The sequence below is a fragment of the Limanda limanda genome, chromosome 1 (genome assembly GCF_963576545.1).
Source record: "Limanda limanda chromosome 1, fLimLim1.1, whole genome shotgun sequence".
NCBI lineage: Eukaryota > Metazoa > Chordata > Actinopteri > Pleuronectiformes > Pleuronectidae > Limanda > Limanda limanda.
This window is the reverse complement of record NC_083636.1, coordinates 4,018,359-4,040,063: the sequence shown is the minus strand read 5'-3', so window position 1 is coordinate 4,040,063 and position 21,705 is coordinate 4,018,359. Positions and strand designations below refer to the sequence as shown.

Below are 21,705 nucleotides of genomic sequence, written 5' to 3'. Positions count from 1 at the left end.
GATGATTGTCCTGTTTATACACGTCTACATTCTGAGAAATAAGATATTAGGAAACCTAGAAAACCAATTCCAGAAGAATCAAATCAAATGTAAACTAATTACTGCATGAAACAAATGAAATAAGTATATCGCAATCAAAGTGGTTCTCGGGGAATCCATCTGAAGAAATTCAATAAGATGTCATGATAATAATGTTTCAATGAAAGTACGAAATCATAAATCAGCTCCTTTATAGCTACACAGAAAGCAAGTCTTCTTCTACAGTCCACAAAGCAAAGTAAGAACAACTCCACAGTGCTAACATTCACATATATGAGCCTCTTATGATATAAAATGCAATTTAAAACCTTGTATACGTGGATCTGTAAGCAACCAATGAGTTTTCAGAAAGTGCCTTGAATGGAACTATGGCAGAAAGAGGCAGAATAACCAGTTTTCAACCTGTTCAGGATATTTAGTGTTTTTGTAGAACATGTATTAATGCATCAGAACAGGAAACACGAATCCTCCCGTGTTTCGTTACCTTGTTAGTTGAGGGTTAAGCTCTCGGGCGTCTGAGCGCTAACTGCTGACGTCTGGGAATACGAAGAGAAATTATTCCTCTTCTCTCGTGCTGGTTGCCGTGGTGTTTTCTGGCCTTCGAGGCGTCTGCAGGCAACAATCAGCCGATTGTTTACTGAAGAAAACAGCACTACAAACTTATTCGGAGACTTAAGACAAATGTGCTGCTCTGTGTTATTAGATATGTACCGACGCAAGTGTGCAAACACGAGTCCGCAGGTCGGGCCTGGAGGAAGTCTACCTCATTTATTCCTGTGCTGCTCGTTGCTGTGCTTAATAAGCCGGAGCGCTGTGCGTCTCCACAGCCTCCAACACTCTCACATGCACGACTGGGTGTAGAAGAGAAGAGAACTCAGCTCCAGTTAATAAAGTTATGCTCACATAAAAACACCCCTCACTCTGGAAAAGTTTATTTTGAAGACATGAACCCGTTTCTCTGGCTCTTGCAGCTGTCAGAAAGATTTCCTCCGACTGTTTGCATTGTTCAGCTTGTTACCTCGGTGAGAGCAGCACGTCTTGGCAACTTAAAAAATAAAGATTGAGCTCATTTCTGCAGTAAAAGAGGATGAAACGCTGCAATCTCAACTCCGACAGCCGAGCGAAACCTGGAAGCTGCAGAGGATTGTGCTATCATTAGCACGGCCCGGGCCGAGGAAGTGAGGAAGCTCCGGCTGCCACCGACACGGTGAGAGCCGAGTTCTGCACCGGACGGGACGGTGTCTCACCAGAGAGGGAGAAGAGGACAGAGATAGTGACAGTGAATGTGTTGCAGAGGTGGAAATAAGAATTTCAACGATGTGTGAGCTGCCTGCAGAGCTGCAGAAACTAAAAATACGCAGGTATCATCCATTTTTTATGGTTTGAAGGTTTGGAACTGATAAAAGACTTTAAAAAGTGGATGTGACGGGAAAAGAAATTGATTTGAAGCTGCTTCGACCTCCAGGATTTCAAAGAGTAGTTGGTCTGACCAAGGTTTGGTCCAGATTATCTCTTCAGATCCGCCCGATAATTATCAAAAAAGTTTATATATTATATTATTATATTATATATTTAGGGTTTAAAACCCGGTTGATTTGTGTGTGTGTGTGTGTGTGTGTGTGTGTGTGTGTGTGTGTGTGTGTGTGTGTGTGTGTGTGTGTGTGTGTGTGTGTGTGTGTGTGTGTGTGTGTGTGTGTGTGTGTGTGTTTGATGCACCATTGTTTTCTAATCATGTAGTGTGAGCGTGTTTAAGATTAGAGAGAAGATTAACTGCAGATTCTCCTTCTCCTGCATCTAGATTTCAAAAGTCTGAGCCCAGCTTCAGTGCAGTTACGTTAACAAAGTTGTACATTTATATTTATATTATATACGAGAAGTCTTAAACAAACCAAACCCTGTCAGTATATAAACATGCAATGCATTGAAATATGCATTAAAGGGCATTGGACGTATTTATGCACTGTAAAGTTAGTTTTAAGTTCACTTCACTGATAACATCAAGCAAAGCAAACTTCTGTCACAACCACAGAATCATCTTCAAGCTATGAATCAATTAACATCGTCCTTTTTTAGGTTTAATGAGATTTTTTTATCTGCCTCCCAACATCTATTCAACACACCGACCATTAGCAGAGCTGCTACAGGCCACTGGGCTCCTACTGGACAAGTCTCCCTTCCCTTTATAATCACTTCACTCTCTGGTGATTGCTGCAATTGTCCGAAAAAGACGGTGAACTCCTGAATTTATTTAAAAGTCACGTAGACCGAGTTCAAAAACTACTTAGGATAAAAAAAAGGAGACACAGGGAAAACCTATTAATCAACAAGGTCATTCCCAGTATTTAGCAGAGTTGGAACCAATCAGATTAAGAAGTCCGATAGACTGGGAGCCTCTGGCCGATGGGGAGATAAAACGGCTCGTCATGTCGATGTTGAAGCTCCGGCTCAGGAACAGAACGATTTATGTTCCCGTCCCAATCACGTCCCGTCCCCTGAGCGTCCAGCGTGTGTCACGGAGACGATGATAAAGGAAAGGCCTAAATGCTGAGTGGGTAGCTAACCTTGGCAGTGACTCCGGGGACCGGGGCCAAGCCGGAGTATTAGGACCAGGAGGATCCCAGATGCAGCTGTAAAGCCTCCACTCGTCCCTGCCGGGGCCAAAACAACAATCTGCTGCTTTCAGAGCCCGGCCGTGAATTCATCAGGAAACACAGGTTCACTAAAGTGGAGCAGATTAAGTGGAGGCAGGAAAACAGTGGGGCGGAGTAATATGCTGCAAATAAACACATTTCAGAGACGTGTTTAAAGAAGCCAGGACTGTTGAGTGGACTTATTTCTTATCTGTGTAAGGGGGAGAAAATAGGTGCATTCTGGCAGAGGAAATGAGCAACGCTGCAAATAAGAGTCTGATCAGATCGGGTTGTTACTATTAGGGATGTCACGAGAACCGATACCTACGATACCTTTCGATACTAACATAACAAAACGATGCCGGTGCCCAAGTTTATGAAGTACCGTAGGCACCGTCAGCTTCGATGCCAGCAGCTGTTAGCAACTTAGCATTAGCATCGGTGCTGCGCCAGTCGACGTTTACATTCTGAAAACCAAGACGGCAACTGCGGCTGCAGCGTTCGCCCCACCTCGACTTGTTTATTAAAAAGGCACAAAGAGTCGTGTATGGAAGTATTTTGCGTTTGACGCCGGGTTTACACCGGACACGGAAGCAACGCCGGCGCGTCGCGCTAATCCCTAGCATGCTGGCACTTGGTTGTTTACACCGGAAGCTGAAGCGGCGCATGGGAGTGGATGGGAGCCAGCTGTTATTTAAGGCTTGGTGCTGCGCTTACGAGTCGCTTTGGCGTCGCTTTGGCGTCGCTTCAGCGTCCGGTGTAAACCCGGCGTGAGGCAGATGTATCATTTAATGCATAACGTGTCTCACAACAAAGCGTCACTCACATGCGACCGCAACTACCGTATAACCCTCAGTATATGCGCAGCGCAAGCACATTGAATTACCGTATATGACATTTACAACATCCAATAATGCACTTTTTTTTACCGTGGTATCGAAATTGGCATCGAGAATCGTGTTATTTTACTGGTATTGGCACCGACTACTGAATTTTTGGTATCGTGACACCCCTAGTTACTATCGTAAAAATCATCCAAGCTGTCGTGTTAAAGCCTCAAGTTTGACATCTTGTTTTTTGAAACCAGAAGTAGCCATATTTGGAGGAGCAGGGGGGCGGAGCCTGGACCATACTTTACTGAATGAACATCAGATGTATTGAAGAAGACTTGAAACTAGAGATTGAAAACTTTCTGGGTTTGAGCAAAATTGTATAACTTGGAACGATTTTTTGAAAACCTATATGTTTACACATCAAGAACAGATGGATCAACACTAATATTCATCTGAAGTCATGTTTCAATCCAATATTTACTCTACATTTAACAGTACATCAACTCCGGAGAACAATATCTGGCTCTTAAGCTGCTCTTCACAATCTAGTTGTCATTTTATATAGTAAAAATATCAAGCTTCACAGACGTTGACTTGTCCGAAAGGTTTGATGAAGCCACATAGTCATGCTCTAAAAACAAAGAATTAGAAACCAGGTCATTAGGAACATCAAGAACAAATAACTAAGTGAACGTCCCTGTAAATCACAAAGGCTAAGAAGGTTGAAAGGCTTCATGAAGCTGTAGAGTTTGATATCATCCTCCACATCACACAGAATCCTCTGACTGGAGCTTTAACACTGGAAACTGTGTGTGGGAGCAGAGGTGAGTTGAGGTGAGGACTTTGTGTCACATCTGGATTCATCAGCAGGATCCAGAGAGCAGCTTATTCAGAGGTGACATCTCATCTGTCACCTCGGCCACAGGCTCAAAGTCACTGAGCTGGTTGGAGACTTATTACATGACTGTAATTTGACTTTAGTCTGTAAATCTAATGAATAAAATCCATCGATCACATCAATGAGAAAAGTGAAAAAAACAGGGTGTTTAACAAGTTGAGAATTAATTAGCTTTAACCCTCTTTACAGAGCTTCATCTCAGACCCTGATTGATCCAACGCCTTGAACGACACGTGTTCCTGAAATTGTGCACAGCGGGATTCAAGGCTCCCGTTGGCTAAGTGAGTCAGAGGTGTTGTGTTGCTCAAATCAGAGGCGGAGTACACACAGGATTCTAAAGTTGACACACATATCGTCGACCTCAGAGATTTCCTGAGATGAGACTAACCTTCTCAGCTGCCATCGTTCCGTCGCTGGTGCATCACAACAATGTTCAACGCACCAAGGATAAAATAAAGATCTTGTGAAAGCAGACTCAAAGCAGCAGAACACTCATGAAAAACACGTATTAACAAATACAGTGAAGCACATCCTCGCTGCTCTTTTGTATCGAGAAAGAGAAGAAAAGAAAACATTTCTGTGAGAGGAACTTGAGCAAACTCTCGGCTACAGTCTGAGGAATCGATATCCGGGCTCGGCGGATAAGAGACGGCTTTAAATGTGGAGAGAATTGATTGGAAATATGTGGCTGGTTAATGCCCTCATTAGTATTCTCTGGACGCAGTTTGAGATCACGTTCGATACGAGGCGCAGGAACGTTCGGCCGAGGCCTCGTGAAACGATTTAGTCCGAGGAACCGATTTAGAGACACCGCCGAAACAAAAGTAGAACAATGATCTTTACGCTTCGTCACGGGAGTCGATAAATAACCACGTAGGAAGACATCGGGCCGAGGAGTTTTCCTCAGGGAGGAGACGGCCTCGGCTCAATCGGCTCTGAAGAGTTGTGTTCGCCGGCCGACACGTTTCACACGAGAGCGTAAGCGGGAAAACACGAATGCAAAAGTGACAACGGGAATGCAAAGGTGACGGAAACACAATTACAACGGAAGAGAGCGTCAAGGAAACAAACAGTTACTCAGTTGTCCTTGTGGTTGTGTTTTCATTGTGTGGCCTCTGTCGTTGGGTTGTTCCTTTAACATGCTTGTTGTGGCCTCACAGCCTATGAGGTTGTGTTGTGGCCTTTGCGGTGGCGTTGTCGCATTTGCATCCGTGCTCCTGTGAGACGTCTTGGCCACAAAATATAACAACATAAAGATGAAGCCCACTGAACAAAAGAGAAGCTCAGTTATCCGGAGGATCCAAACAAGACAAAGGACGACATAAGAACCTTAATATCACTAAGCCTGAGATTTCTACTGAAAATAAAGAGTGGAAAGAGGAAAATAACCTGAGATAAAACACTCATCTCTCTGTATTAGTTAAAAGCCCATTGCGGCCGTGTTAGGGATCGACTGGAGGAAGGAGATCGACTCGGAGCTGAACTCTGCATTAAGTGAATTACTAAAGTCCACACGGGAGGAGATAAAAGCATGAATTACTTTTTCAAGATCATAGAAGGTTAGAGAGAAGTTCATCTGAGCTCTAATCCACCAGCGAGAACAAACCACTGATCTCTTAACTACAGACAATCTATATCCAAAGAAAGCAGCTTATAGATATGTGACAAGTTTGGTGATTATTTATTCTTACTGATAAATAGTAATTTAAGTGCAAACAATGGTTTCCTGGGTCGATGAAAGTCACAACCTTGGTTATCTCCACCCGGGAGGTTATGTTTCCACCCCTGTCTTTTTGTTAGTTTGTGTTTCACTCAGATTACACAAAAATACTCACAAAACTCTATTAAAAAGAGAAAGAGGGACCCATTAATTTTGGGAGCAGACGAGGCACGGAGCCAGATATTTAGTTTCACTTTCTTGAGCACTTCCAGGGTGTTTACTCCACATTTTCTCCATTTCCCCCAGAGAATAATTGATGGATATTGACGACAGAAATCAGGCACATTAAGGGGACTGATAGTTATGAGTGTGTCCACTTTGGTGCAGCTTGATGAAATTTACGGAGACAGTTCGGCCTTGGCGGAGGTGTGAGCTCTGCTGAGTGTCTTTTGGGTTTTTCTTCCATTTGTCAAAGTCTCGGGGAGATTTAAATCTGTTTTTGGCCAAGAGGCTTGTAAAAGGAAGATTGCCAGGCAACAATATGGATGTAATATACAGCTAGAGTGGCAAACACCTCCGCCAAGGCCCGACAGTCCTCTTAAATTCAGCCAAGCGGCACCAAAATGCAAAATCAGCTCAAAAAAAGTTCCCTAATGGTGCCTGTTTTTTTACGATCAGGATCTAAGTTTTGTAGAAATCTCTCCAGTAGTTTTTGTGTCATTTTGCTTTAAAAACAAGCAGAGACGGGGTGGAAACATAACCTCCCTGGCTGAGCTGACGAGGAACTAACAGGTATCCATTTCTAATTAAGTGAAACCGATAAATAAAGCTCCAAAAAACATTAGGGGAGCGTTTTCCCCCGGATCCTCTACAATTGATTCGACCTTTGTTAACAAACGATGAATCCTGGGACATGAGGATTCCACGTTCCGCCTCCAGCCCGAGCAAACACAAGTGAATGAGCTGAAAGGGGAAAGGGAAGAAATCACCAAGATTAATTTCCAGCTCAATGAACTGGCTCGTAAAAAGCAAGGACCTTGCAAGGCCTCCGTCTAAATCAATCTGCGCTGTACACAAATCAGACATGCTCTTTTATCACCTCATTTGCTAATAGGCTTTCTTTACACTCACTGGCATTCACAGCGGTGCAAAGGGCTGAAGACGTCCCAGCTCTTATTCTCAGTGCAGAGCAGTGGAGCTACTATCCACACACACAGACACACATACACACACAGACACACACACTGCACTATGGTTACCAGCTGCTGTGAAGGTGTCTAGTTACCTGCTTAACATGCAAGCTCCTGCAGACTCAGTGGTCAGAAGCCAGAGCAGCTTCCAGCAAACACAATTCATCCTCCTTCACAACTCGAGCTTGTTGGCTCCGAGAGGTCAAGTCTTCGACACTGAAGCCAAATGAATATGAGGCAGGAGCTGATTATACACCAGAGATACAGCAGAAGAACACCCACGCAGAAAAAGATTGTTTTGGCCCGGAGTCGGCCCACGCTGAGCTCTGACACCCGGAACATAAACCACCTGGGCAGTCGGCTCCTGTTTGGCAGATCTGGGCCACAAGTGAGCCACAGCAATGTTGCATGTTAACCTAATTTAAGGCTCATGTCCAGAGGAGGCGCACCATCGCCTGAAGGTGTCCACATCCGTATACTGTCTGGTGCCAGCTCACAACATCAATATCTCAAGGCAAGTTGAGGTCAAGACCTCACAACAACAGGCTTCGTCCTTTTCTTGAAGAGCCAACTACAAGAGGCAAAGTGTGTTGTTGTACTCCAAAACAAACTCAACAGTCCAGGTACTTTACTGAAGCTTCTTTCATGTCGTACAAAGCAAACACACAAAATGAGTTTGGTAATCTGATAAAGAACCGTGAATTGGATGAGCTATAGGGCTATAGCGTGTTTATCATTCTGTAGCTTCAGCAAACCAAACTAAAGACAGATCACACATTAACCAGGTTCTAGAGGTTTCCTCAAATTAATTAGAGAGGTTTTGTCTCCACACTCTCCAAAGTGTTTGCTCGTCCTGGAAACTGTTGGTTTCTCTCTAGATTTTAAGGTCTTGAGACAATGTTTATTATGATTTGGGACTATACAAGCCATTCAGCCAATCAAAAGCCAGGGCTGTGTTCCAATTGGTCCCAGTTAACCCCCTGGCTGCGATGATGATGTGAAACTTCCTATTTCTAACATATCAAGTGTTTCTGATTATAATTTGAAAAAAAAATATTTAAGGAATGGATACAACAATAGAGAAACCGAACAGTTCCCATAGTGAAAATATATTGTGAAAAGTGTATAGTTCAGTTTAATATAGTTGAAGCGGTATTTTAAGCATAAAACACACGACTACCATACACAAACTAGTCTGTTAGGGTTAGGAAATCCACCTATTTCCATTTAGAGTTCTTTGAAACGAGGACACATCAGAACTTTTACTCCCCTTGGAGAAGAAACTCTCCTTTAAACCAACATAACCACGTGCCTCGACCGGTGGTGAGTGAAGAACAGATGGAGGATGGAGCAGCTGATTCAGATTCAGATGGTGCATTAGACTCACCTTCACTGCCTCCGCGTGCGTGACCTTCTCGAACACCTTGTCGTTGACCCTCATGATCTGGTCCCCGATGCGCAGCCCCTCCTTCTCCGCCAGGCTCCCGGGCTCCACCAGCGACACGTAGATCCCGACCCCGTGCTCCGAGCCGCCGCGGATGCTGAAGCCCAGGCCCTCGTTGCTCTTGTGCCGCTTCATGCTGACCTGCCGGATCTCTCCCGGCGGCTCGTGGATGAAGTTCCTCCCGAGCAGCGGCACCAGGGGAGACGTGCCGTCGCTGCTGGTGCTGAAGGAGTCCGGGGACCCCCGCAGCGCCACCGGGGACCCCCGCAGCGCCACCTGGAACTCCGCCGGGTGGTGGCTGGGCGAGAAGTGCCCTGGAGGAGGTGGAGTAGGGCTGGCGCTGGGGTAGTCGCCCGGCGGGGGGTCGCCGGTGCCATTGCTCGCCGGTAAATCCGCCTTCAGGTACAGGCCCTCCGAGGTGTACTGCTCGAACAGGAGCTGGTCGGACCGGGGGATGACGAGCCGCAGCAGGGGCAGCAGCTGCCGCTTGCTGGGCGCGTTGAGGATGACGTGCAGGGTCTGCACCAGGTCGTACACGTTGCGCTTGGAGTGGTACACGTTCAGGCAGTGGATGAACTGCTCCCGCTCCACGTCGCTGAGCAGCAGGTTCAGCGCGTTGTGCAGCTTCCTCACGTTGGCCGACAGGGTCCGAGCGCTGGAGGCCACCGAGTTGGCGGAGGAGCTGAGGGACACACGCTCCAGGTCGGTGCTGCTCATCCTAGGGCTTCTAGGGGGGGGGGTCAGAGAGCGATGGCACCGGGCATTACGCGCGGGCCTAGCCGGGTTAGAGAGCGATGGCACCGGGCATTACGCGCGGGTGGTGCCGGGTTCAGAGAGCGATGGCACCGGGCATTACGCGCAGGCGGTGCCGGGTTCAGAGAGTGATGGCACCGGGTATTACGCGCGGGTGGTGCCGGGTTCAGAGAGCGATGGCAACGGGCATTACGCGCGGTCCTTGCGGGGTTATGGAGCGATGGCACCGGGCATTACGCGCAGGCAGTGCCGGGCATTACCCACGGGTTCTGCGGGGTTATGGAGCGATGGCACCGGGCATTACGCACGGGTTCTGCGGGGTTATGGAGCGATGGCACCGGGCATTACGCGCGGGCGGTGCCGGGCCACGACCACGCATTACGCGCTCCGGCCGCTTCCATGACCGATCTCTCCCTCCCTTCCTCCACCCACCCAACCCTTACAATTCCAACGATAGATCCGAGAGAAATGTGCAACTTCCACAAGTCCGACCGATCCACGATCCCAGTTTCACTAGTTAACCAGCACTTACCATCATTTAGAAATCATCTCGCTAATTGGATTCTGCAAAAACTCCGTGTGCGTAACGGTGCGTGAGAGGCTCGTCCCGCTCCGTCAGAGCTTATCCTCGGGTCAGGTGTCCTCCTCACCGACAACACGCTCCCGAACCGAGCCGAGCCGAGCCGAGCCGAGCCAGGAAATAACTTCCACTCGGTTACGCAGGAAATCCAAAAGGAAAAGCCAAACAATCCCCGGACGCAGAGAAAGAGAGAACTTGTGTTTATCCTCCTGCTCGTATCCTGTCCACGGGTCTGGTTACAAGTCCAGACGAGGTTCGGAGGAGGACCGGTTCCTGTCCAGCTGGAATCCTCCGGTTCGGTGGTGTTTCTACGATCCGGTGAAAGTGGAGGTGACCCGCGGCTCCTCCTCTGCTCCTCCTCGGTTTACTACAGAGACTGAGGAGCGCGACAGATCCTCCACCTCCTCCTGCAGGAAGTGACGCAGCAGCCTGCAGCCAATCACAAACGGCACAGGCACGACCGCTACCACGTTACTAAAAATAACACATTGATGTTATAGATAATTATTTCATCTTAGAGTTTTCACATGTGCAGAACAGAAGAAATTATTAAACAAAAACCCAAATAGAATAACACACAGACACCAGAAGATTAATAATAATACAAATAACAAGAAGACACAATTGTTTTTTAATATGTATATTATAGTTTTTAAATGTGCAATAAATTAATTTCAATGTAAGGATAACGACAAGAGGAGGAGTAAAAGAAGGGAGACATAGGAGGAAAGAGGAAGAAGAAAGAAGAAGAAGAGGAAAGACGAAGAGGAAAGGGGAAATAAAGAAGAAGGAAGAAGAGGAAGCAGAAAGAAAAGGAAATTGGAAGGAAGAAGAGGAAAGAGGAAAGAAGGAAAAATTAAAGAAAAAAGAAGGAAGAAGAGGAAAGAAGAGGAAGCAGAAAGAAGAAAGAAGAGGAAAGAAAAAGGAAGGAAGAAGAGGAAAGAAGGAAGAAGGGAGAAGAGAAAGAAGAGGAAAGAAGATGGAAGGAAGAAGAGGAAAGAGGAAAGAGAATAGAAGAAAGAAGAAAAAAGAAAGAAGAAAGAAAGAAAGAAAGAAAGAAAGAAAGAAAGAAAGAAAGAAAGAAAGAAAGAAAGAAAGAAAGAAAGAAAGCAAAATAGCAATAATAAAGAAGGAGGAAGAAGAAGTAAAAGTTAAATCGTAGTAAAGTGACAATCCGGCCGAGGAGGTCAAGATTTGTCCCAGATTTTTTTTACAAATGTAATCTCCTCTTCTTCTGCTCTTTCCCTACAGGTCGCCCGGTGGCGTCTAACGTGGAATCTCTTATCCTTGAGTTCGTCACGCTGCAGCCGTGGGAGCAAAGTGAATCTGAACTCCGTCACAAACCAACTGGAGACGACACCAGCTGCAAACCAAGCCGTGTGGACGGAGGCCTCGCTGGTTATTATCAATCCTCTTTCTCATGTCGATTTCAGTTGATGGTCACAATGATTCAGTGTCAGCTGCAACATTATTGATGAATCTATAATTTCTCTGAGATCAATGGAATTCTCATTTAATCAGTGAATTATCATAGAAACTAGAATGAATTCAAGTTAACAGAAATCAAAGTGACATCTGAAAAGTGGTGAAGCAGCAAATATTCAAATATGGTTATTTGTTATATCTGTGTGTGTAGGAGCGGAGGGAGGCTGTGGTCATACGTGTGCACGTGTGTGTTTGAAGTTGACTGATGACAGCAGTTAGGAGACGTCACCGCTCGGGAAAACACTGACAAGTGTGTGACACTGGACACACTACACAACAAGAGAGACAGAGAGGGAATGAGACAGAGAGTGAGAGAGACAGAGAGGGAGTGATTGAGAGAACGAGAGAGACAGAAGGACGAATACAAGGGGAGGGAATGGACACAGTGAATTCTGCATGAGCGTCCACGCGGCCCGAGGATCTGGGCTTTTAATGAGTTTTCAATTTGAGCCGCAGAAACTGATGAAATCCAGGGTGGAGATGAATTATCTCATAATGTGTTAATGCAGAGACGGCGGCTCTGAGCTGGAACCTCAGTATCTGCCACAGACTGTGTGATATCTGCTTCCTGGAGCCGATCCGACCGGAGCCATGAAACCTCCAGATCAAAAAGATTCTCCTCGACAGTAAAGTGGAGACGAGCGAACGGCCACGTTTCATGGTCAACTGCTCATTCTGCAGGTTTAACGAGGCTTGAAGGCTGCAGCTAATCGACTGTGACGGGTCACGAGGAGCAGAGTCGTCACTTTTCATCAAATTTAAAGATAATTAAGTCTTGAACACGTGGAAATAAATAAATAAATCCAGTCGTGGTCAAAGCTGCAGCAGCTGATTTATCTGTGAATCATCACAAAGATGTGAGTCAGAGTTAGCTTGTGGGATATTTTAACAACTTTCAACCAATGGACGAGAGGACAGCTCTTAACGTGAAGCCAAATCATCTCTATCGCCCCCTAGTGGCCAAAAGAAAAGGATGTAGGGCCTCTCCAAGACCCTTGAGCTGCAGTGTAGATCATAATCCTGCTCCATGTTAGCAGATTGGTCGTGGACGCAACTAAAAACTCAAACATCATATAACTTTTTCTAAAGGATGATGTTGGCTGTTATAAGTTGTTCTTATCCAGATTCATTTATCTTCCATCAGACCAAACCCACATCCTGCGTCTGGAGCTCAGATCTGAAACATACTGTAATCGCTATGGAAACAGCTTTGGTCCGAGTTCACATCCTGTTCATGTGATGTCATGAGAAACGTCCTAAACACACGAGAGGGTCTGAGATCCTCAGGCTGGAGGGAGGTGAAACCTTCACACTTGACTCACACCTCAGTGACTCACGCAACGCTGAACTTCTCCCGGTGATTAACTTTAAAATAAAACATGGTCTAATGAGCTGAAGGGACGAGAGTTTCATTCAGACACTCGGTGCTGCGCTGCGACATTTAACTGATAAGGATTAAGTATAATTACTTTCTCTTGGCGCGGGAGGAGGTATGGATTTAACGTTTTGAAATATATTTTATGCAGAATTGTGACAAGGACTCGACGGTGAGAACTAAAGCTCAGGTGATTCAATTAAAGTTAAAAGGTCTGTGTGAAGTCTCACATTAAATGCGACGTTATTGGAAGAGTGTCTGAAACAATGATTTCCCATCAGCCTCCATGGAGACTTATGTGACTTGTAGTGTTAAGGCAGCTTATCATTGACTTACAGCTGCTGCAGCTGCACACAGGCAGGGAGATGTAGTGGAAATTCAACTGGAGACAAGAGGAACATGAGGAAAGACAAGGAAATTAACAGAAACGTGTGGGGGACAGAAACAATGTGAGACACATCAGGACATCAGTGTTTTCTGTGGTTGTTTCCCTTGATTACACTGAATTAGCATTGTAAATTTGTACAGAAATAAGCTGATGAAAGAGACTTTTATTCTCTATAGATATAGAAACAACTAGGGCTACGTTGTACAGATACATTTTTATTTGTCCCACACACATGCACAAACACACTCATGCAATTGAGGGAAATTTGTCCTCTGCTTTTATCCCATCTGGTGCAGGACACGGCGCCCGGGGAGCAGATGTTGGGGGAGTAAGGTGCCTTGCTCAGGGGCACTAGACAGGGTAGGGAGAATAGTCTTTTAATTTTTTGGAAAGATCCAGGTGCGTCTTTTGTTGTTATTCCATCAAGGTAAGTTTTTGTTGAAACTCCGTGGAGTCGAACCGTGGAGTCAAACCAGCATCGAACCAGAGACCTTTTTCTGCCAGTAGTCCAAGTTTCTGCCACTAGTCCACCGCCTCTCTGTAGCACTTGCGGGCCCGAGCACCCGCACGTTGAAGCTTGTTGCGGTCGGGGGAGAGAGCGAACGATGACCAAGCACACGTCTCCGCGTTGGATGCGTTTTCCTCTCTGTGGCAAGGATAAACGCTTCACGTTCCCAGAAGTTGAAGTTGATCTGATGAAAGCCCTATGAGTTTGTCAAGGTACAAATGTGGAAAATGGCCAAAATAGCCATTAAAGTCAAAATGGCGGGCTTCCTGTTTGGTCTAGCATGTCTATCCAGGAGACTAATTTGTTTTTTATGAAAAGACATATGTTCCAATATATTTTTGTAGATGTCGGCAAATGGTAGTGCCGGGGCTGCCCTTTAGGGGCGCTAGTCAGTTATTTTGCCAGGCCCATTCCTTAAAACCATCTGAATGTCTGTGGGGTGGCTACACACGTGTAGTTTGAGGGAGATAGAATACAATACAATAGGGCCCCCCACCGCTTGGTGCTTGGGTTCTTTCAAACACATTCATGTCAGTGTAATTATAGATTTCTGTCTTTACAAAGTGAGAACCAAATATGTGTGATAAAGGAAGGTCAGTGTTTGATTGACAGCTGATCTCTGTGCGGAGCAGAAACGTCGCTACGACGAACTTTGATCAACAAACATGGAGACAAAAGAAGTTAAAGATTTACACACAGAATCTAAATCCTTGCTTTTAATGACTCGAGTCTATTTGAGTTTACAGAACTCAGCTGTGGATCCAGGATAAAGCCAAATTCCAGCATATAGAGGCTGTGTGAATGTGGTCTGGCGTGTGTGGAGGAGAGTCATGGTGTCAGAGACGCTGTAGAAGGACAGAACACCTGCACTGTGATCCAGGTACACTCCTACTCTGGATGACCAAGGACCTGACACTAGAGTCTTGATGCTGTTGTAACAAAATTCATAACTGTTTCCATCACAATATAACGACCAAGATTTATCATTGTATCCAAATACACATTCATTTGAGTTTCCTGCTCTGCAGATATTCTTGTATGTGACTGCTACACCAACTTCTCTCCCCCCCACCTCCACCTCCACCTCCCAGTAACAACGTCTAGTCAGACTCTCTCTACTCAGGACCTGAGGCCAATAAGTGAATCTGTCTGGGTGATCAGAATAAGACTGATATTCTCTCATCCATGTTACTTTTCTGTTTCCCTCAGATAATAACAGCCCTTTTTGTGCTGTGTTTGGATCCAGTGTGATTTCCTGTGAATATCTTAAGAAGTCAGCTCTGGTCTCTGGCTCTGGTTGTGGCAGTAAAACATCCACTTGAGAAACAATCTGTAAAATCTTTGTCTCTGTCTCACTCAGAATGTCCTGCAGTTGACCTCTGACCTGTGACACAGCTGCTGTCACGTCCTCAAAGTCCCTCAGAGGACGGATCCTGATGCTGGATGAGTGTGTAGATTCACTGAGTGGTGACAGGGAGGGGTAGTTGTGAGGAAGCTGGTTGTGATCCTCTGTGTCTGAGAGCTGCTTCAGTTCATGGACTTTCCTCTGCAGCTCAGTGATCTCCTGCTCCAGTATCTCCTGAAGCTCTTTGACTCGACTCACTTCAGTTTCCTGCTGGGATCTGATCTGCTGCTCCACATCAGAGCTTCTTTTCTCCAGCAGACGGATCAGCTCAGTGAAGATCTCCTCACTGTCCTCCACTGCTTTATCAGCAGAGCCATTGAGGGCCTCCTCCTCCTGTTGAAGCAGCTTCACGTCTTTCTCTCTGTCCTGGACTCTCTGCTGGATTGTTTGTCTCCTCAGCCCGAGCTCTCTCTGCCTCTCACTCCATTCTGCTGCAGCTGACACTGTGTCGTGGCCTTTATGTTCCTCCACAGAGCAGAGATAACAGATACACTGCTTATCAGTGCGGCAGAACATCTTCATTACCTCGTCGTGACGAGAGCAGATGTTCTCCAGGAGCTTCTCCGAGGGCTCCACCAGCTTGTGCTTCTTCAATGCAGCTGACTGAAGATGATACTGGAGGTGTTTTTCACAATAAGAGGCCAAACAATTCAAACAGGACTTGAGAGATTTCTGTTTTCTCCCAGTGCAGACATCACAGGCCACATCTTCAGGTCCAGCACAGCAGTGATCAGCAGGAGCAGCTTGGGGTCCAGTCTTCTTCAGCTCCTCCAGTGAAGCAGCTAACATGGTGCTTTTCTCCAGGACAGGCCTCGGTGTGAAGGTCTGTCTACACTGAGGGCAGCTGTAGCTTCCTCTCTGCTCCTCTTTGTCCCAGTGGGTGTTAATACAGCTCTTACAGTAGCTGTGTCCACAGACAGTAGCCACCGGATCCTCCAGTAGATCCAGACAGATCAAACAGGAGAATCTTTCTCTGTCCAGTTCATTTTCTTGCTGCTCCATTTCAGCAGCTGCCAGAGACTGTAGAACAGATTCACTTCCTCCGAACAGAAACAGATCTCTGCTCCTCCCTCTCTCCTTCACTTCCTCTTTTTACCATGTTTTAACACACTATTGAAAAGAGCAACAGTATGGTCCCTCAGCTTCTGGTGCCTATATGTCAAACTGTTTAAAGGCTTTAGTGCAGCTGCCTTTACTGTAGCTGCCTTTAAACAGTGTGACATACTGTTGTATTTGTAGACTTTGATGCGGGCCAATTAAAAGTGGATGGCAGCCGCAGTTGGCCCCGCGGGGCCGTAGTTTGGACACCCCTGGTCTAGGCCCTGAAAAAGCTGTAAATGGCCCCCAAATCTAAAATGGTGGGCTTCCTGTTTGGTCTAGCATATGTATCCAAAAGACGTATTTCTTTTTAATGTAAAGACACATGTCCCTATCGATTTTTGTAGATGTAGACCAATCGTAGTGCCTGGGCTGCCCTTTCGGGGGCGCTAGTCAGTTATTTTGCCACATCCATTCCTTAAAACCATCTGAATATCTTCAGGGGGGGGGGCTGCTAATAAACATATGTAGTTTGAGGGAGATGGACCCATGAACACGGAAGTTACAGCAATTTTGTGTGTCATGGCGAGCTGATGAACTTTGATGCCACTCCATTAATAATGCGCTTGATGAAAAGTCACAGTAATCTTACATCTTCATTAGCAATGTCTTGAGACCCATTTGATACAGTTTAACATGGTTGAGGTCAGTGGATGAGGAGGAATACATCCAAGTGTAAGACATGCAAAAAACAAGACATTTCCTGTTGCCACTAGGGGGCGCTGTGATTTTAAGTCATTATTTCAGTGTAGATGTCATCAGGCCGGGACTCTTGTCCTACAGGTCTAGTTTGGACACGATTGAACCAAATATGTCTGAGATACAGAACCTCGTGTTTTGATGGCGTTTAATCAAACTTTGACGCCACGCCACGGTCACACGGTGTGATGAAAAATCGATCTCTAAATCAGTTTTTATCTCCATCTTGTTGTGATGACACTCATCTAAATTTGAAGTTGATCTGATGAAAGCCCTGGGACAAGTACGTCAAATAAAAAAATGTGGAATATGGCCAAAATGGCCACTAAATAAAAAATGGCGGGCTTCTTGTTGCGTTTTTCATAATGCCCCTTGAGACTTTTTTGTTTGTCTGGTCATGATACACGTAGGCGACGATTTTTGTGAAGATCGGTCAAAGGGAAACCTAGGGGCTGCGTTCCAGGGGGCGCTGTTGAGCCATTTTGCCACGCCCAGTTCAAATTACTCCAGAATACTAAAATATTCGTAGACTTTGAATTTCCTCCAAAGTTTCATAACTTTTTGAGCATGTCTAGAACCTGAAAAACTCCCCCAAAGGGAAATAATACAAATCCTTACAGTTTCAATAGGGCCTCTCACCATTCAGTGCTCGGGCCCTAAATAGTTGTATTTATTAACAATGTACGATATAAAAAAAAGGTCCACCTTGTGAATGCGTATCTGTATTTTTTTCAATTTGATTTGAAAATATAAATCTTAGAAAAGGGTAGTGATGTATATTTGTGTTTGTTTATGTTGTTGAACACATCCTGGTTTGTGAGATGTGATTGAAGCCAGAGGTGCTTTCAGCTTCGTTTCATTTATTGCAGGACTTTGAAAGGTCGGAACCGACATCCACACAAATGTCAATCACAGAAAACTTTCAGCCTTTAAAAGCCCGAAGACCTAACTTGTTTTTTTTCGACCCAAACTTTCTCCAATTCCAACCAGATATTGGAAATAAGGAAATCTGAATAAGTCAACCAACTCATTTCTGTGGAGGCCACGGTGTCACTCCAACATCATATCAGGTATTTAAAGATGGTGGTGGAACCGTTTGCACTCGGCTCCTGATCCCTCACTCTTCTCCTCACTGTGTTCGTGAGTGATTGATTATTTGAGCTGAGAAGCTGCAGTAACAGTTCACTTACAGACACTTTACACGGAGGCAGCAGACTTCAGGCTGAGCTCGCTGCAAACGAGGAGTCAGAAGATCTGCAGGGATCCGACTGGACATCAGTCACGAGTCGCTGCGGCGCTGCACATTCTGCAGATTCACATCAGCGCCGCTCGCCCTCGCTGCCGTCGAGCTGAGACGGAGAATCTGCCAGAACCGAAAAGCAGACGCCCGTCGCTCTGCTGCTTCAGGAAGTGCCGAGTCATGGGTTCACTACTCACTTCAGATGATGGAGTTTTGAACTTAAAATAAAAATGAGGTTTTCTTGACAACAGAGAAGTTAATTTCACCCGAAACTGCACTTTTGACCTTGCGGCATCGGACGTGATGGAAAGTAAACTGGACAAGAAGTTTATTTCTTTACAGCTGAATAAAAAAAGAGTGTGCACGGACAGAAGTGACCCTCAGGGCCACCGTATTAAATAGAAGAAACACACAGTATATGACCAACAAGCTGAGGAAATAACTCAAATGCTCCTGCTGATTTTATAAAAGTAAAAACACATTTTGCAATGGTATTTTGCAAAGAAATGCAGGATAAGTTGAATTGTATAATTAAAAAAATTACTTAAATGGCTGAATTAGATGTGTATACATGTTATTTGTGAGTAAAACCTCTATCACCAGCGTGTAACACTTATAAGAGCTGATGTACAATAAAGTCTCAGTGTCCTCCAACTCTGAGGGCGCAGATTATCTGAGGAGATATTTGTGAAACAGATTTCAAAGTAACTAACAAAGATGATTTTGTCTGGCAGCGAGCGGAGCCTCTTCATCTTCTCCTCCTTCAATCCCCCGGCCTCTCCTTTAAATTCTCATCTGAGAGACCACACGAGTGGAGGCTGACATTTCTCTGATAGATAACAGCCCGCAGCTCCGAGCTGGAGCCAAGGTCTCCTGCTGCTCGGATGAATCTCCAGCTCTCGAGTGATCGGAGGAGTCGTCCATGGATCACCTGCCTCCGAGGTGGAGGAGGGAGGAGGGAGGAGGAGGAGGAGGAGGAGGAGGAGGGAGGAGGAGGAGGAGGAGGAGAGAGAGAAAATCCACCTTACCAGGTTTCAGACACAGAAAATAAACCTAACAATGTCCCTTCTGCATTTAAAACAGCAGGGTTTAGATACACGTCGCTGCTGATTGGGTGACACCTCGGACACGCCCACCAAACGAGAGAAAACGTAAATCGTAACCGGACGAACACGGTTTCCAGGAAACACGACGTTCAACCGAGGAACTGTTGAAAAAATTCAAAAACGCGTTTTTGAGATCGAACGAACCTCAGGTGAAGCGAGAAGTTAGAATCGATTGACCAATCACAACAGAGAGGATCCGCTGGCCAATCAGAGCAGGAGGCGGGGTTCTTAAAGAGACAGGAGCTAAGTGTTTGTTTCAGACAGAGGATGAACAGAGGAGCTGCAGCAGTCTGAGGAAAGCGATGTTTTCTGAACATCAGAACATGTCAACTTTTCAAGTAATGATACAAATTAAAATGATGAACCTGGAATATGAGCAGAATATATCTTCTTCAAAATAAAGGTCCCTTGATACACATGCATCCGGCGAAGTGCGACTGAGTAAAATGTTGAGGCGACTCCGAGTCTCACGATGTGAATACAGAGCAGAGAAACTGAAACACTCATCAGACTCTTTCAGACCAGTTTGTTGACAAAAAGCTAAGCGAGTCAATTTTTAATCCGTCCCCCAGGCAACAATTAGTCTGAGAACTTATTCTTCATATCCATTGGGGGGAAAAGAGAGAGAGAGAGTGAGAAGCAGGTTTGAGCCCCTGGGCTGAAAGTCTGGGAGCTGAACCGAGGACCACTACACCTCTAACACACAACATCCCTCAGGTTAACTGCAGCAACACAAACCTGAGAAACACCCACAGCTAATTATGCACCGAGGATTTAAAGGGTGTTGGATTATATTTGGAGTCTGAAACCATCTGGCAGCCGCAGTAAATCCCACAGTGTGAAACTGCAGAAACCAGAACAGGATCGATGCAGGAATCCGTCTGCTTGCAGAGAAGCGAGCGTCTTATTGACACAGAGGTATTCTGCTGGTCGGTCAGAATTATGCTTCTTTGACAAATCCATTATTTCTCATGATTGGATTTGTCCATATTTACATTTATGAAAGACACAATCTGTAATTATTGATAACACAACTGCTCCAAACCAGAAGTCGAAATACAAGGTGGGAGAGTCAGATGTCTGGATCAGACAACGTTTATAAAAGGTAAGATTCCACGGATGAATGAATAAATCAAGTTTGACATCGTTAAACACAACAAATAAAAAAAAACACAAAAGTAATTAACAAAAAAATCTACAAAAGATAAAGAAAACTTCGTGGTAGATGTGCGATGGATTATTTTTGTTTTTATTTTTGGCTCGTCAGTCAATAGTGAAACACTTTGAAGGAACGATTGAACAGATCATTGCAAATAAATTACTGAACAAATCTTAAAGAAGAAAAGAAAAGTTAAGATTCTTTAACGTTGCATCATAAACTCTGAAGTTTCCTCCTTCCACTGCTGATCGTCTCCTTCCTTTCACATGAAAACCATTTCCTGGAACAGCATCTGTAACCTCTGCATTCATTAGGATCATTAGTGGGTTCAGACAGTGCTGGGGGCGGCTTCTGCTGCCCCCTGGTGTTGGAAGGATCAACACATCAGGCCACAGGTGAGATCGATGACAAGTGAGCTGAAGCCTCGAATCCAAAAAATCAATCCGACACAAGATACAGTACAAAACCTTCGCTGGAAACTTTTATTTAAAAACTTAGTGAGCAGGAAAATACTTTGGGTGAACGTGACACAACTGGACTCACACGGTGCTCAGGCCCCTGTACAGTGGATGTGGATTAGATTAATAACAAATAACTTTAACAAACAATTCAGCTTGATGAGTGCAAACACACATGAGGAACTGATACAACCACGTCAACTCATTAGTTTGTGCAGAAATGTGGAAAACAATTTAAAATCAACATTTTTTACATGTTTCTTAAATAAGATGATGGATTATTGACTTTTGGTTCCTAGTATTTACTTTAACTGATCTTGGTGTTTGGCTCCTGACTCGAGGTCAGTGAAGCAGGAGCCAGGAAACAACCAGCATCCGTTTGAATAGCAGAGCTGTCATGTGGCTCTATGGCTTAGATCCAAATCACCTTTAAAATAATGTGGTTTTTGACCAAGAGCAGAGAAATTAAAACTTCTTCTTGTTGAAAGAAAAGGCGATTATCCAGCCCAATGTCTTTTAATTATTCAAGGTGTTAGAATCGGCCGTGAAACCCACTAGAATATGAAATGTCAAGTTTATTTAAATAGTTTCTGTGGGAGCTGAATGACTCATTTATCTGTTGTGTTGCCATCAGTCGCAAAACATAAAATCTGTGACAGTGAATAGATGAAGCAGAATATTTAGAGTGAATGTGAAGAAGCTGCAGGTTCAACTGAGTCTCTGACTTTCATGTTATGTGACTTGGGACAAAAGCATT

The 21,705-nt window shown here is 45.1% G+C and overlaps 1 protein-coding gene across 1 annotated transcript in view; it reads right to left on the bottom strand.

Moving 5' to 3' along the window:
- whrna (whirlin a) overlaps positions 1 to 9,411 on the bottom strand; it is a 99,643-nt gene extending 90,232 nt beyond the window's left edge. Inside the window, exon 1 of the mRNA XM_061075722.1 lies at positions 8,638 to 9,411. Coding sequence (XP_060931705.1) covers positions 8,638 to 9,411 — 774 coding nt within the window. The remainder of the gene's footprint in view (positions 1 to 8,637) is intronic.
- Positions 9,412 to 21,705: the final 12,294 nt, after the last annotated feature.